Source organism: Montipora capricornis, chromosome 14 (genome assembly GCF_036669925.1).
Source record: "Montipora capricornis isolate CH-2021 chromosome 14, ASM3666992v2, whole genome shotgun sequence".
In the NCBI taxonomy this organism is placed as follows: domain Eukaryota; kingdom Metazoa; phylum Cnidaria; class Anthozoa; order Scleractinia; family Acroporidae; genus Montipora; species Montipora capricornis.
In genome coordinates, this window is record NC_090896.1 from 31726621 (window position 1) to 31744944 (window position 18324).

The following is an 18324-nucleotide window of genomic DNA, read 5'->3' on the forward strand; positions in this document are numbered from 1 at the left end:
GTTCTTTCACGATCAAGTCCTTAAGACCATCAAAGGATTGCGCAGTATCCGAAAGCTCTAGCCAACGTAACAGGTATCTGTCCAGTCGCACAATAAACTGCTCCGGACTTTCGTCAACTTCTGGTTTGGATGCTCTAAATTTTCGACGATAGCCGTCTTCGGTAAGGTCATATCTCTTCATTAACGCAATCTTTACCCTGTCATAATCCTTAGCTGCGTCCTCCGATAGACGTGAATACACTTCTAGTGCCCGTCCAGACAACAGAGCACTGAGCTTCGATGCCCATCCATCTTTTTTCCACTTAGCTGTCTCGGCAAATCTCTCGAACCTCTGCAAATACGCGTCCAAATCGTCTTTGCCATCAACAAACGAGGGGAGTTTAGGTGCCTTAGCCCGATCCTCTCTCACTTCAGGACGCCCGTCAGCATTCTCCACAGCCAAACGTGCAATCTCCAACTCGTGTTCTCTTTTTGCCGCTTCAATAGCCTCTTTCTGTTTCAACAGCTCAGCTTCCATCTCCAATTGTCTTAGTTCGCGTTCTTGTCGCCTAGTTTCTCTCTCTTCATCTTCTCTTCTGCGCCTTTCCTCCTTCTCTTCCTCTTCCTTTCTTTTATCCTGCTCAAGCATTCGACGTCTCTCTTCTCTTTCTTCTTGTTCCTTTTTTCGTTCTTCTTCAAACTGTCTACGCTTTTCTTCTTTTTCTTCCTCTTCCCTCACAAACTCGAGAAGCTTTTCTCCTTGCAATCCGAATTCTTTCCCCATCTGCAACAGCTTTTCCATTTCCATAGCAGATTTCACAGCAAAAACACAATATACTCTCTTGTACAGTTCTCCTTACTTTAGCTGTAACTCCTTCTTGAATTGTCCTTTCCTGGTTTCTGTAGTCGGCAAACAAATGAATTCCTCTCCCGGACAGGCCCCCAATGTTACGAGTTCGAATGTTTAGAGGAAAGGTAGCTTGCAAACTAAACTGAACGCAGGGTTGTCGGAACAACAACAAGAAGATTTATTCCAAAATGAACGTAGTTTCCACGAAGTAAACTCTAAACAACACGTACTCAATAAACTTACACGGGCTCCGCCAACTTGAATAAACACTGCTTCTGTCACACTTGACTAAACACGGCCAACGCCAACTCTCTTCGCTTGTGAAAAACTAGTTAGAAAAACACTCCGCTTGGACTCGTCTACTTATATACTCTGACAATAAACTTCTAGAACTTTCTAAATTAGTAATGAATCTAATTATAGAAAGATTACAAAACACACCGATTTAAAAACGCTTACGTACAAACCTAAATATCAACAAACTACGAACTCTCGCGAAGCTTCTAGACAGTAACGCTAGTCACGCAATACTATTTTTCGTAACACTCCTTCTAGTTTTTTACTTTCTCGTCTTTCTTCCTCTTCTCATTGTCCTGCAGACTCTCTTCTTCAACAATCACTTTCTCGTTCAACGCAGCTTGAAGCATCCACTCTGTGCTCTCCCTTAGGTAGCCATGAAGGGATTTGCTCTCCCTTCTTACACACTCAGTCCTCTTCCCCCTTCCTTTCTCGGCAGGAACACCCTAGCAACATAACTCCTGGTGTGCAGACAGCCATTCATTGCCAAGATCTTCCTAGTTCTTCTATCCATGTTGGCTACTTCCTCCATTGTCCAGTCCACAATCCCCGCACTGTAGCGTACTACACATAGAGCCCAGGTATTGATGCCAGGGATCACATTTCGTCCATTGAGTTTTGATCTACACAACTTCTTGACTCTTCTGATATACTCCGAAGTTATCGTGCCTTTCATCTTGGTGTTGAGAGTCTGGTCCAACTGTAAGATGCCAAGGTATTTGTAGCCTTCCTCCTCTATTTCCCCGGTTTGCTGGTCGTCTGGTAGTTCTATTCCGCTACTGCCAACTTGTCTTCTCCTTCTCATTTCCAGGACAGCACACTTGTCTAGCCCAAACGACATCTTAAGGTCTTGCGAGAGGATCCTTACAAGTGAGTCTAGGTGATCTTTGCTAGCTCCGTACAGCTTCAGGTCATCCATGAATAGTAGGTGGTTAATGGGCTTCATGTCCTTTGCCAGTTTGTATCCAGCTGTCATTTTTCGTAGTACTAGGGTCAAGGGTAACATGATCAGTATAAACAGTAGTGGTGAGAAGGTGTCACCTTGAAAAATTCCTCTCCTAATGTCCACCCTCCCGAGAGGCATTCCTCCTGATGTCAATACCGTCTTCCAGTTCATCATGCTGTTGCTGATTACAGAGATCATATTCTTGGCAGCCCCAACCATCTCCACGCATTTCAGGATCCATGAATGCGGTACCATATCATATGCCTTCGTGTAGTCTATCCAAACCATTGATAAATTTGCTAACCTTCTCCGGCAGTTATTCAGGATTGCCTTGTCTACAAGCAATTGATCTTTAGTTCCTCGGGGTCCCTTCCTGCAACCCTTCTGTTCATCTGTTAGCAGTGCATTCCTTTCCAAGTGGTGGTATAAGTTCTCTTCCATAACTCCTGTAAAGAGCTTCCACATCAAGAGTAGGCAGGCAATAGGGCGGTAGTTGCTGGCCTGGGCACCCTTCGCTGTGTCGTTTTGTATCAAAACTGTTCTTCCCCTGACCATCCACTCTGGTACATTCCCCTGACATATACAGTCTTGCAAGCATTCTTGCAATCTAGAGTGCAATCTAGAGTGCAATCCTATTTTTTTAAACCAGAACCCCTGAACAAGATCGGGGCCGGCTACCTTCCAGTTTGCCATCTTGCTCACTCCAATATCCTCCACAGTGATGCTGATATCTTCTTGCACATCTGTTGAACTTGTACTCCAATCCTCTAGCCAAGATGCCCTCTCATTATAATTATTATTATTGTTTGTCATCTAACGGTTGAAATGATTTCAACAAGCTGGTAATGTTCAACTGAGTATCAAGTTGCAACCTTCAACCTTAGATGTTCAGTGCATATCTCAAAATCCTAGCCGTTCCTAGGAGGCAGGCCTTTTGGAGGGTTCCAAGGTTCAGATTATGTCTGGTCTTAACTAACCAATAGTTGAAATTATTTGAGATCGCACAAAAAGATCCTATTACTATGGGAATCACCATCACTTTGCTGCAGCTGCAAATCCTCTTCAATTACCTTTTCAGATCCTGATATTTGTCCACCTCTTCTTTCTCTTTCTCAACAACATGGGTGTGAAAATGGCATTTTACATCTATGATATTACAATGGCTACTCTCCTTCTCAAGAACCACTATATCTTGTCTGAAGTGCTCCATGACCTTATCTGTTTGAATCCTCATATCCCAGAGGATTTTCACTTTCTCATTTTCAAACATCATTTGTGGGCTATGATCATACCAATTACCTGCATGTTCCAGGTCATATGTTTTACAGTTGCCAATATATGACCTGAGCAACTTTATCGTGGCGCCATTTCTTGTATTTTGTCTGAGCCAAGTATTTGCATTCACGCAACTGTTTTGTCTCTTTCTCCACATAGCCTGCATAAGGGGGAGATGTTCTCTTTGTCAATATGATGTTTAATTGACCTTGTTCTGATGGCTTGTTCTTGTGAAGCCATGATACTAGCTTCAGTTGTTTTCTTCAGACATTTTTTCTTTAACCAGTTCCACGTTATCTCATCCCTAAACTCGGTGTTCCTGAAGAATATACTGTTCATGGTCTTATTTTCCAAATTCTCTTTTCTGGTTCCTAGTACGCTCTCTCTTGTTTTTCCGATGTCAACGGTTCCTTCTCTCTTTACAGCTTTCATCATTTTCTCATTACTTTCTGCAGCATATGCATACTGGCAGTTCTTTTCTATCAAGACACAGTCTTCCACACTAATCAGTCGCCCCTGTCCCCGTTCGGGTTTCTTGATATACAGGCTATCAACATCACCTTTTTTTATGGATCACACCATATAGCATCATCAGCTTTCTAGTTTTTCTATCCAAATCTTTTAATTCCTTCCGTGTCTATCCAATTATTCCTGCCCCATACCTTATATGGGATACAGCTCGGGAATGGATGGTAGTTATGAAATTTGTGCTATTTAAATGGGACTTTAAGATCTTCTTAATCCGCCTTATGTATTCTGTTATAAATGTCTACTTCAGTGTCATCTGCTTCCAGAATACCCAAGTATTTATAGCCAATATCTCGGTCAATCTCTTTTATCTTCTCACCGCATGGGGATTCGATGCCCTCAGTATGTACCAGTTTCCCTATCTGCATGATCAGCACCCACACTTACTAATCCCGAACTCCATTCTTATGTCCTTGCGAATACGGACCGTATCCATAAGGGTATGCAGCTGTTTTTTAGTCCTTTCGAATAATTTTAGGTCATCCATATATGAGATGATTTATTCTTGGGCCACCACCACCTTTACTGAGATTATTATACCCAGCCCTGACCTTACGGAGAACAAGGAACATGGGGATCAAGCTATAATGACAAAAAAAATGGGGGATAGACTGTCCCCTTGAAAAATTCCAAGTACTTTTTTTTGTTGGTTTTTTTATGTTTTTTATTTATTTATTTATTTTTTAATTTTCTCACAACAATTACAATTACACAAAACTTACAGGACACAAACTACCCATTTACAAATCTACACATTACAATATCTACATGCTGTGATACAATCTAAGCATTACATATAACCAATTTACAGTACTCTACGTACAGCCTTAAGTGCGATGTTCACATACGCTTTTTACGTTGGTTATAATTAATATCTATTATTATTAAAAACTGTGCTATGTTTAATTATTTCATATACTTATTATGGCCTAACCTACTTACACATTACGCTACTAGAAGACTTACGATATATTTCATACGGATCCTTAACTAGTGTGAAAGAGTTTCCACTTCTTTCGAAATTCCCTTTCACCATTCAGCGTGACCGCAATGTATTTTTCTGTTTCCATTTTATCTTGCACCAATGAGATAAAGTCGCTGGAAACGAATTTAGCATTATTTAGCGCGTTAATGTATAGAAAATATTTGTCTAGCATTATGAGATGGTTGAGGGTCAAGCGGTGCGTACAGGGACGAGTAACTCCAAATAATACCTCTGGTTCGGAGAGAAGTATATACGCGTTACTTACGGTAGAATACCAAGTTTGGAACTTGTCCCAAAAACAATATGCTTGCAGGCAGCCATTAAACAAATGATGCATTTTTTGACTATCAGAGGGACAGAAAGGGAAGAACGGGGAAGCAACCTTCTTCATTTTGTATAGAATACCGTTGGTGGCTAAAATATTGTGTATAATTTTGTGCTGGAATATTGCCAATTTAACTTCTTTTGTGGCCTTGAACGGCAGAAGATAAATTTTATTTAAATTCTCCTTTGCGATACCGTACAATAAGAGTTTTTTTCTGAGGTGGGAGGAGGAAGATTTTCGAGGGTCAACAGTTTTATGTGTAACATCTAGTACAGATTGGCGGCGAGGGTGTAGTAGAGTCGCCTGAGTTAGCGTGAAGGAGCTTCTTCCAACTTTGCGGGTTCTCGGATGTAAGGCCATGATATTGTAAAAAGTTGCAAGTTAACGTATATTTATTACGCAAGGCGAGAAAAGACAAGAAGCAATTTTCATGCTCGTCAAAAAGGTCTGAAATTTTCTTTATCCCTGCTCGGTGCCAATGAGGCAGATATACCTTCTTTTTTTTTCAATCGTAATGAATTTGTTGTTCCATATTATCTGAGACAATATTTCGGTCTTGCTGCGAGGTGTCGTAGACACAATTCCTTGCCAATGATGAATAATTTGTTTGTAAAATTCCGGAAAATGGCCAGTAAGATCAAAAAGGTTGTAGTAATAATTACATTGAAAGAGGCCAGTGCCACTAACAGTAGAGAGGAGTGATTTTGGAATATACTTCCACAGTGCGTCTGAGGCGGAGCACAGCCGTTTGACCCAAGTTAGTTTAAAAGCCTTATCGAAAAGAACAAAATCTTTCATACCAAGACCGCCATCTGCTTTATTCTTGATGAGGGTTGTCTTTTTTTATCTTAGCGGTTTTTTGCTTCCAGATAAAATCGAACACTCTTTTATTAACCTCTGTTGCAAATTTTTTCCATAACGCTGGAGATGAGTACAAGTTTGGAGAGGGCCAATGTTTTAACAATATTTATTCTACCGTATATAGATAGGTCTCTTCGGGACCAGACACTTAAGGGAACTTAATCTGTCAAAGAAATTTTTCTTATAGGACAATTCAATATTAAAAGTAAAATGCACTCCGAGCGCATAAACAGGATCGTCGCTAATTTGGAGATTACCAATTGCGTCTTTTCGATGGCGCATAGAGCCAAGCCATAGCATTTCTAATTTTGCCTCTCACGCTGAGAGTAAATCAAATAAATTAGAAACTGACTGGACATCGGCAAGAATGGCAGTTGTGTCGTCAGCGTATTGCGTGAGCTTGACCTCTTCATTTCCTTGGATATGTATACCCTTAATGTCGTTTGACTGTCTTATACTTTGGGCAAGAAGCTCCATGGAAATAACAAAGAGTATGCCCGAAAGGGGACAACCCTGACGGACACCCTGCTCTAAGTAGAAGAGTTTAGAGGCAACACCATTGTTAACGACGCAACTGGAGATGTCTTTGTAAAACACACTGATCCATTGCCGAAGATTTGGATAAAGATTCAAGGCATTTTTGGATAAAGTCCCATTCAATTGAGTCAAAGGAGTGCGGGTTTTTGTAACGCCAGGTATCGAGCAGATTTTGCGTTGTAATCAAAGCGTTCAGTTCAATGGTCGATGCTTTTCTAATACCAACGGGTTTACCACCTCTTTTGTCTAAAGCGCTGATTACGCAATTGAAATCGCCCCCCAATACAAGATTTTCGTTATCATATTTGCTGAGCAGATTTTTTGAAAGCCCCCTCAGGAATACAACCTGTTGGTTTGTATCGTTTGGTACATAAACATTAACCAGTATAACCTTTGTGTTATCAATAACAATCTCTGCTAAAATGTATTTCAGATACATTTTAGCAGAGATTAGCATAATCATCTGAGGTAATTTTTTCAAATGCTTACATCTAGTCGTGGTTTAAAAAGAAACAAAAGCTTTATTTTCACTTTTCCCATCCCTTCTCCTCCTGCCACCAGTTCTTTCTCTCAGTTTTTCATATTGTTCTCAAGAAACAGTTTCATGTTATCAGCAGTTCTAGAGACATCCAGGCACTTTAGGATCCACGAAGGAGGGATCATGTTGAGTGCTTTCGTGTCTTAATTAGTCTATCAAGCCCATGGCGAAACCAATCTGCCTTCTCTTACAGTTACATATGATGGTTTTATCAATAACGAGCTGATCGTTTGTGCCTCTTGGTCGCTTTCTACAGCTTTTTTGCTCTTCAGGTAATCGCCTGTTGTGTCAATATGATGGTACATTTCTTCTGAAATGATGCTAGTAAACAGGTTCCACATAACTGGCAGACATGCAGGTAATGGGTTTGTAGTTCGTAATTCTATTTTCTTTGGTCCTATCTTTCATTATGAGGACAGTCTTCCCTTGGTCAACCAAGCAGGAACATTCCCTGAGACAGGGCAGTTGTTTAACATTTGTGACATTTTCTGATGCAGACACTTTATGTTCTTAACCCAGTACCCAGGTGCGCCATCTTTCCATTGTCGCACTAAAATCAACCTGTTTCTCAGTAGTCTTTCCCACTTCTGTCCCAACAGTCTCTATCCAATCGGCTTCATCATTATGCTTAACATCTTTCTCCCAGATTCCCTTCCAAAACTGTCGAGATGCCTCGGCATCCGATAGTTCATTGACATCACTTTCTGTGCCTTCCAAGTGTTCAAACAATCTCTTTCCATTGTTTTCAAAGAGTCGGTTTTGATGTTATTGCTCCACTCTGCTGTCGTATCGTTTTATTTTTTGGCTTTTTGCGATTACTCTTTGTTTCAATTCTTCAATGATCACTTTATAACCCCTTACTTTGATGTTGTATTGTGCTTGTTATCGAGCTTTTAAGTGTTAATTTTTCATGGTGTAATTCTGCAAAGACTCAAGCTTCCCAATTTCTTTTCTCAATTCGTTTTTCTGATTGGTGAGTCGCTTTTTCCAGCAAGGCATTGTTTTCCCTCTGCCTTAACTTCTCTTAACACCTGTCAACCGTTCCACTACTCGACCAGCCACCTTTAAGATCCTATTACATTGGTGAAGATTGCAGACTTCCAAGTAGGATTATTATTATTATTATTATTATTATTATTATTATTATTATTATTATTATTATTATTATTATTATGGCAGAATGAACGTCTGGATGCCCAGATTAAGGAATATAGCTTTGGCTGGCTTTGGCCGTAAACAACTGCAGCATCGACTAAAATATCCATTACATTTGAAAACATCATAATACGTATACGAAAAATAAAAAAAAAGACATGCAAAATGTATAGATATAAATTTAATTATTATCATGATGATGATGATGATGATGATTATTATTATTATTGTTATTATTATTATTATTATTATCCTCTTTTTCCTTCTTTTTAAGGTGATTGGTCCAATTATGATTTGTATTTTCCAAGCAAAAGCATTGACAGCTATGCTTCCCAGACGTGGTCTCTGAGCCTTTCGATGTTTACACTTTGCTTTTGGATGCAAACAAGTGACTCTGACAGGGGCGTTACGTTCAGTTATGCAATACAAGGCGTCATTAACGAGCTCACTTTGTTCCGGAATGAGCTGACCATAAATAATGCTGACACGTGAGTACATGCACTTGACTACGGTGGCCCTCTCGATCATATTCTGCGGTAGGTGAGGCAAACTCATTGGAAAATTGACATTAAGGACAGTGCCACCTAATAAGAAAAAATTCTTTTTCCCTGGGTATGACTACGCAGAAAAGTAGATCTTAGTTTGGCTTATTGGAATTTGAGATGAAAGTAGGGCGTAACCATGCATTTTTTGGAGATAATTAAGTTTGTTTTATGAAATTGTGGACACTTAAAAATTACCTGCTTAAACAGAAACAATTTTTTTCACAGTTTTTATCAATACTTTTGGTGATCTTAAGCTAGAAAATCATTTAACAAGGCTACAAATTCCAACTTACAGAATCATGCAGCTCAGGCACCATTGGCAACTGTCAAAATAGGACGCCAATGGTGGCCAGAAAAGCCTTTCACATCAGGGAGGTCTGGAACCCGGTATGTTGCCAGGGTAGCAAAACTGGTATGCTCGTATTGTGGAGCACATCTACTAGAATCTTACCGCAAAGAATCAAGCATTTCTGATACAAATTTGCTGAGATTTCCTATTTTCATCATATTTGATCAAAATTCGGTTGAGTTTATGACGTCATCACTTGGCTAATTTGCATATTTTAAAAACTTGAATATCTCTGGAACAAAAAGAGATTTTGGAAAATAGTGAACAGAATTCTTCTTCTTGTACAAACTATATGTTTATGTCTTAAAATTCCTTAGATAGGAAAGATACGAATTTCTACATAGTAGCAACCGGAAGATTCTACAACTGTGTTTTTGATCACAAAAAACTTGGCGACAGAGCAGAACGGAGACACCCAAATATATGCCCAGTTTCGTGGCATAAAAAGTGTTTTGTCTTTGAAAATACAAATCGTTCTGTGGTCACACGTCTATTAACTTAAGCAGTCCTTATCTCATTAGGTCATATAAGCTTGGGAACTATTACGATGGACGGAGACATCATGTTTGTGTAACGTGGGAGAATCAAGCTGGATCTTGGAAGCTGAATGTTAACGGCAAAGTCATTAACAACGGAAGCCGTTTTCAAGTGAGACATGTCATTCATGGCGGAGGGGTCCTCGTGATTGGCCAAGATCAAGACCGCTTATTTGAAGGACCTAGCGGAGGTGGCTCATTTGAATTGAAACAGAGCTTTATGGGAAGTATCAGTGGAATGAATTTGTGGAGCAGAGTCCTGAGTGATGACGAGATACTGCACATGTCCGAGATTTGTAACTTCGGCAATGGGGATGTTCTTAAATGGTCCGACTTCCTTGTGGCAACCCATAATGTGGAAGTAAAATGTCCCTCCAACTTTAAAATATGATAAGTACGTATAATATTACAAAAAATGAGAAAGGGTGTTGATATAGATCTCATTGAGAAAGGGCAATTTAACAAGATAAAAGAGGAATGATGGGCTAACAAAAACGGAGATCTACTTACCATACCTTGGGAATAAGGAAATGTTACATTCCATTCTTGCACACGTTGGCCTTGAAGCACTTATATTTCAACGGAAAAACTAGTATTGGAGGGTAATGTGAAGTGCTAATTTGTACCCATGTAAATCATGTGCCGTGAGCGTTTTCCCTTCTAATGGAATTGAACCCACACCAGGACAGAGGAAAAACTCTGACCATGGTGGGAACTGAACCCACGAACGTCGGGTTAGATCATCGCTACTCTACCGACTAAGCTAAAATGTCAAACGGGAGCAGGTCGCTGGGAATTTGAGATATCAAGGAACGGTTATGTTTTTGCAAATTGAGCCCACTTTCGTTAGTAGGACTAACACTCGAATGGTTTAAATGGGTACAAAATAACACTTCATATTACCATCCAATGGTTAATTCTGTTGAAATATAAGTGCTACACGGCCAATGTTTGCAAAAATGTATCTAACCCGAAGGTCGTGGGTTTAACTCCCACCCTGTTCAGAGTTTCTCTTTCCTTATGTGAGCCCAATTCCATTTGTAGAGCTAACGCTCACGTGGTTCACATGGCTAATAGCACTTCACATTACCCTCCAGTAGTAGTTAATTCCGCTGAAATATAAGTGCTACAAGGTCAACGTTTGCAAAACCGTAACCTTTCCTCATTACCAAGGAATGTTGACCAGATCTCAGTTTTTGTTAGCCCACCATTCCTCGTTTATTGGGTTACGTTTTTGCAAACGTTGGTCGTGTAGCACTTAAATTTCAACAGAATTAACCACTGGAAGGTAATGTGAAGTGTTACTTTGTATGCTCACATGGTTTACATGGCTACAAAATGACACTTCACATTACCCGCCAATAGTGAATTATGTTGAAATATAAGTGCTACGCGGCCAACGTTTGCAAATGGAGACACGAAGTACGTGCCGAAGCAATGACGTTGCATTTTTAGTTTGAATTTTGTTTAGAGGAATGGGCCTTAGGGTGGGTGAACACTGGTATTTGAACAGCCTTGTTGAATTGCAAAAGGACGGGGAGAAATAAGGAGAATATTAAGTGGTTGTTCAGAGGCTAGTATTCTATTTGACTTTCCACGTTGGCAGGGACTTAGGGGACTTAGAGTTTATTCCAAGAGGTTTTTCTCTGATTACTCAGGTTCTTGGTATTTGTCAAGAATCATGCAACATTTAGTTTGATTTGATTTGATCTCATCGGTAGTCTCCCTAATTTGAAGAGGGGTGGTGTTTGGCTAAAAAAGAACAATATTTACACAAAATTTTCGTCATCATCATTACAAGAGCTTTGCTCCTTGCTGATGTTAACTGCCGGAAGAGTCAGCTCCATCTCGCAGCTTAAGAGTATGAGAATTGTTGTGGTATGATCCATTACTTTTCTCACTGTTCAAGCAGAGCCGAGTAGTCATGCCTATTGCTAGGGTTCTGTTTGTTTTAGTACAACCAGTTTGTAGCACACAGGTAAAAGAAGGAAAGGTTGAAATCGACAATTAGTTTATTAACTTATTTGTTTCTTTGAACTGGTTATCACTTTGATGGAAACTAGATCCTTGATCACAAGCCCCAATGGTAGCTATACCACATTTCTGTCGTAGTACATGGAAGACTACAAGGACGTGCATTATTTAAGTCATCTGATATATATTTGACACTAACACCTAACTCTCTCCATTAACGTTTTGCAAATATTGCACCATTTCCTCAATAATGTCGTATTCCAACAGAATGGCTGCTCCATTAACCACTGGCTGACCATGGATATCTCTTTGAATTGGAATCAAAATGCTGTCAATAATAATAGCAACGGTGTTTGTTTCTATGGTTAACAAGGAGGCATCACAGTCCTTTCTTAACATATTAAGAATATCGTGCGGTGTTATAAAACAGTTTCTGACATATGACATGTGTAAGTCACCTGCACAGCTGCTACTAAACTTACTGACATAGTTGTTGTCATTGATTGACAAAGCAGAAGGATCTCAGATAATAAGAGAAAAATTACTATGATGAGTATAGAGTGAATAACCCAGCATCAATATTACAATGAAGTTTGCACGACACCACTGGGAAGCGTGAGATGCATTAGTTTTACAGTTGTAATTAACAATCACTGATAAATAACATTGCCACACATTGTTTAAACCGGTATATTTCAAGTCCTGCGACCATCAAAACATTACCTTCAGCCTTGGTGACAGTCTGCTGTAATAGTTTTTGAAGATTTCACAAGGCACAAAAGGCCGGGATTCATTTCCACGTCAACAAGAAAATATAACAACGATAAAATCGAATTTGAGTTAGCCAAAGCTTTGCAAAGTAGGTTATTTGCAAGGAGCGAAATTATGTTAGAAGGTATTTATTGCACTCATGTAAAAAATAAACAATAAGTTAGACAAAGATTTCCCTCGGAAACGATTTGAGTATTCTATGGCGTTTAAATGAATGTTGTGCAATCCTATGGTATCTCTATATTGCAATACTATAAACATGACCTACAGCCTCGGACAAAATTGATGAACTTGCCCTCCGACAATGTTGTTTTGCCGCATGGGCTCAGACACTCGCGTTCAAACAACATTGTGGGGGGAGGGTGAGCCACGACCAGGCTGTACTAAAGCTACAGCCAGTGGCAAAAGTTCTAGGAACTGTACACAAATATACAGATCTGAGGCTTTCGTGGCTCACTCTCCCGTCACAATGTTGTTTGGAAACCGAATTCAAAGATGGCACGACTCAAGAAGCATCCGTCGGTCGTTCCCAGTCAACTTCGTTTCTAACAAGGAGTGACAGCATCAAAAATCGATACTCTCTTGCCAACAAAAAGCGATGACGAATTCATCGCTCAAAAAACGTGACTCATCCTTATACTTGTACATATTCATTGCCGTGAGAATGGAGTCTTAAATTCCCACTTAATTGCTTCCGGCGGACCTTGTAGCTCAGTCGGTAGAGCAGCGGTGATTTAACCCGAAGGTCCTGGGTTCAATTTCCACCATGGTCAACTTTTTTTCTCTGTCCTTGCATGGGTCCAATTTCATTAATAGGGTTAACGCTCACATGCTTTACATGGCTACAAAATAGCACTTCACATTACCCTCCAATAGTTAATTCCTTGGGAATAAGTTGATTAACGTTAGGCAATCGTTATCCACGCCATTAACTGATTAGAGTGTAATGTGAAGTGCTAGTTTTCTACCCCATATGAACCATGTGAGCGTTAGCCCTGCTAATGGAAATGGGCCCACACAAGGACAGAGACACTCTGACCAGCCTGTGACTAACGTCCATTGCCTTCAATCAAGTGAATTTTCATCCAATTCGCACATTGACACAAACATTTAGAGGTGATTGTTATTAGAAAGACGAAAGAAAGCTGAAATATGTTACTGTGGCATTGCGTGGCATGGGCTGAGGAGGGAGCTTAACCAACGACGACGGGAACGGCGTTGACGTTCTCCATAAAACCTCAAATTTGACTATTTAACGTTGTAGTTTTGCTGACGACGGCAAAGACATGGACAAAAATGAAAAACGCACGTGCGGACAGAGCGTACAAAGCTATTGTTTTTAGCCACTAAATATGCAAAATGTGACGTTTTCGTTGCCGTCGCCGTTAAATCTCCCTAGTATGGGAGTGGGGCGTCTTTCTTGAAAAAAGAACACTGGTTCTCAGCTTCTCTCATCCCCTGCTAACGGCACGTCAAGAATCCCTATTGTGTTAGGTTCGCTTCCTATAATTAGTGAAGCATGCCCTTATTTAAAGGCCTTCCTTCAACGCACAGGCTTTTCGACCGTTTGTTTTTGTTATGGATATTCACGTTGCTAATCATAGCAATCTGATTGGATGAATTTCAGCCTTGGCGGGATTTTCATATATGAAAATTGTTCCATGGCTCGCAATGCCTGTCCGTTGAAGGTAGGCCATTAAAGTAGAAATAAGTGCCCAAAAAGGCATCGAAAAATAGTTAATCGAGGGAGTGGTTATGAAACCTTAAAACCTTCAAAAGTGAGAACAGTGTTGTCGCAAGCGATGTTGAATAGGCCTTATTCACGATAGCCACCATGTTGGCTTTAAAATTGTCATGCAAATTAGCCATGTGTTATGCTGGGGGGCAAACATTGGAAAAAAGGCAAATTTGCGGAAAATCGGTTCGTCGAAATATTGAAATAACATTGCTAAAAGTACATTTTAGAATTTAGAATTAAGTACCTTTTATAATAATTTTATATCCTTTGATTGCCCGTTGACATTTTGACTTTAACTTCGTTATCTGCTCATTTTTCACTAAAAAAACATCGAAATAACTTCTGTAATCATTCTATTTTACGACTTAGGTGATAAACATTCAATGAACGAGAAACGAATCATCTGTGTGGCTAAATGTTCGTTACAACCTCTCGAACTTGAGTTGTTTGCCCCCTCACAAGTGTGTTGCTAATTTGCATGATAATGGCAAATCCAACATGGTGGCCATCGTGAATAAGGTCTATTGACCGTGACAGTGCACAACCTTTTGTTTTCGCTTCGCACGGGTTCGCAAATCACACATGTCAAATACACCCTCATACCACCCAATCTGAGCCGATTCGTCTTTGCACTTGACGATTCAACTACGTTGAAGTCGATTCGCAAGAACCAGCAGAGGCTTACAACATGTTGACGATTCCACTCGAATCTAGTGTCAGGTGCTCTAATTAGTCGAGTCGTCTTGCTGGCAGTCAATTTGCAAGACACTTACAAAGAAATACAGCAAGACCACGAGAAAGGCTTTGTAAATGTTGACGATTCGACTCGAATTGACTCGAATAAAGTTGCATAATTGTGGAAAATATCTTGCCATTTGTCAAGGTGCGCCAAGTAGCGAGCATTGCGCAAGGTAACAATTACAGTGTGTCGGTGTAGTGCCTCTTAAATCGTTTGAGCTCCATTTATTGTGTAGGAGGGATCAAAGTAATCGATTATAGTTCGGCCGAATTGTTCAACGAGAACAAGGTGGAATAATTTCGAAATACTTAAATACTTAAGAAAGCGCTGGTACTCTCGCCATATGTCTCAGTGCGTCACACATCACATGCCGTCAAATTGAGTGTTCCAGCATCATCTTACGAGAAATCTTTCGTCCGCCTTTGTCTCAGGTCTGTTTTCTCACAAAGGGGACGAAAAGTGAGTAAATTATCTTGTCGTATCACCACAAGTAAAAACCCTTGGTTTCGTTATTAAAAGAGTAACTAGCGGACGGTTTCATTTCGGTAAACAATTTGTCAATTGACGAACATTGCGTAGCCACACAAGCAGTTTTTTTGGGAAATAGTAGTATATCATGCATCATTCGCTGAGGAGCGTTGCTAGGGGCGTTTGTAAGGACGCGTTAAAATGGAGGCTTCTGATTGGTTCGTCGTAACGGGATAATATTAGGAGTATCAAAGCTCTAATAATTTGAATAATTATCCAGCTGGCTCCTGATTGGTTGAGAGGAAATTTGATTGACAGACCGTAAGAATTGTTCAGGGGCGTGGTCGTGAGCGTTCCGTTTTTCTAGACGTATAAACGGACAAACCCGTTTCAGGCGTTTCCTTAGGCGTTTTTTAGGTCCCAGACCCCACTGGGACACCTCTCCCCAATTAGGGAGAAAAGGTCCCAGACCCCCTCGGATAAAAACACAAAACACACAAGAAAATCCAACCAAAACAGATTTTAATGACGATTTACAAGATCTCTACAAGAAGATGGTGCCCCATACATGCACCCTATTGATCCACGCTGATTTTCGATGTGGCCGGCCAATGAAAAAACACAATCATCCCACCGGTCACACAAAGAATTGGTGCCCCGTAACAAATATTTACAATATATACAAGAAATGGAGTAGAGTCTCCTTAAAGTCACCCCAGTTCCGTAATGTCCCTACTCGGCGCCAAGTACGCACACCCCGCAACTTTCAAATATCCAAAAGTTGTGTGCTCACACCATCGTCCAGGACTTTTCGTTTGGGGTGAAAGTAAGAAAAGCCGTCGCCCACTTGCTTGTACGTGTACATGGTATTGTTGACGGTGCGAAAGCCACGATTGACACCACTGCTTGGGCGCTGAGTGAGGAGGACGTTGAGATATTTGTCTTTGTCAATGGCGTTCAAGCCTTTGCTCACCCCTTTGCAACTAAATTTGTCCTTTGCGCCAAAGCAGTAGTAGGTCTTACTGCAAAGTCCAATAATGCCGTCCCTTGCCATTCTTCCTTGAAGAGTCCCGGCTTTCTTTTGTCGTAGGCACGATGTTCCGGTGAGTCCGTACGTAGAAACCAATTCGCTTTATCTAACTCGAATGCCTCTCTCAGTTCAGGTTTCACCAGGCTTTCCACACTTTCCCCTGAAAGAGCCATGTAGGCACTGTCCGTGTCCATCTCACAGAATTGGAAATCACTGCGATCAAGATATTTGTCGATGCAGTCATAGTAAAATTGCAACATGCGCCTCTTAGCGTTTTGATACACGAAAAAGCCAATGGCCGAAGGAAAATTGAGTTTGATGGTCTTTTTACACGACTCCGCTTCGTACGTGTTGTTATTGATGAGTGTAAGCCCACGAAAGTAAGGTTCGTTCACCAGTTGTGAAGCCTTGATCTCGGAACAGTACTCTATGTTACGGTGCCGTTCTTGGTTGGTAATGGCCTTGCCGTAACTCGAGTTTCCCACCAATTTCATGGTGTCGGCAATGATGGCCTGGCTGGGGTCCCGATCCCCTGCTTGTCGCGCGTCGGATACCGCGTTGCCAAACCGTTTAAAGCACGGCTTGGGGGTATACTCCACCACCGAAAGTGCCATGTAGGCACTGTCCGTGTCTATCTCACAGAGTTGGAAATCACTGCGATCGAGATACTTGTCGACGCAGTCGTAGTAGAATTCCAACATGCGCCTCTTAGCGTTTTGATACACGAAAAAGCCAATGGTCGAAGGAAGATTGAGTTTGATGGTCTTTTTACACGACTCCACTTCGTACGTGTTAGCATCAGGGGGGTACCCCCAACATTTATGGCCTGACTTGTAAGGTCACACGACCTGAGGAGAGGGATGGGGGTACCCCAAATTTTTAGGCCTGACTTGTAAGGTCACAAGACCTGATGACAGGGGGATGGGGGGGGGGGGGGGGTACCCCAACATTTATAGTCCCCATGTGAGAAGACTTAGAGAGGAGAGGTATCCTCATGGCGGGGTGGTACAAGGTCGTTTAGTTCCGCTACCACGTCGAAAGCAATGGACGATAATCCTGCGGGAGAGGCACGAAGCAATAACTCGTCTAGACGGTCGGCGGCGTTGGATAGATCCGACGACAAACACGGGGATGCAGAAGGAACCTACACGGGCCAAGCCTTCTCTCAGGTAGGGAGGCGTAGGAGGCCGGAGCCCGTACTTACGTACGAGCCAGCCGCCACCGGTCGTATCAATGATATGGTTCTCACGGTAGACTTGAACATTTCTCATCATTGAGTTATATGAAAAATATGGCGCAGATCCGTTCAGCAGGCGACCATGTTGTAAAACGAGGGTAAAGAGAGGAGGGTCGTGACATATATAGAGACGTCGCATACGGGATTGGCCGAGAGGGGATGACATCACACACGGGGATTAGTTGAAAACGATGACGCCACAGGGACCCAGACCCCTCACAATAAAAAGAATGGAAACGAGGCCATCTTTAATCATCTAACACAAGACAAAAATAGGATTTTTTTACGAACGAAACGATTTCATTAGAAACAAAAGAGCTATTGACAATCGGGAACGTGGGAGGTGGCCTGGAGCCCAGCCTCGTCTCAGTTTATCCAAGTCCGTGTCCATAGGTTATTACAAACCAAATTACAAAAGTCAAACAAGTCCCAGTCTCTGGACGCGTTCCGTATTCACAAAATAGGGAGGCCTGAGGACCCATACATTCAATAGACATATGCACAGTAGCACAAACAACGTTCTTTAGTTTGTACACCTAAAAATCGTTCACTTGTCATCATCATTTTGTTCTTCTTCATCTTGCGTTGGGATGGGACGCGGTTGGAACATCCTGTTCAATAAAAATTTCCGTCTCTCCACAGCTGCATCTGTAGCCTCTTC

At 41.2% G+C, this 18324-nt stretch overlaps 1 protein-coding gene across 1 annotated transcript in view; it reads left to right on the forward strand.

Annotated features, from left to right (window-relative positions):
- LOC138032439 (C-reactive protein-like) overlaps positions 1–12622 on the forward strand; it is a 45600-nt gene extending 32978 nt beyond the window's left edge. Inside the window, exons 4-6 of the mRNA XM_068880113.1 lie at positions 8551–8764; positions 9692–10100; positions 11948–12622. Of these exons, the coding sequence (XP_068736214.1) occupies positions 8551–8764; positions 9692–10097 (620 nt within the window). The 3' untranslated portion in view covers positions 10098–10100; positions 11948–12622. The remainder of the gene's footprint in view (positions 1–8550; positions 8765–9691; positions 10101–11947) is intronic.
- Positions 12623–18324: the final 5702 nt, after the last annotated feature.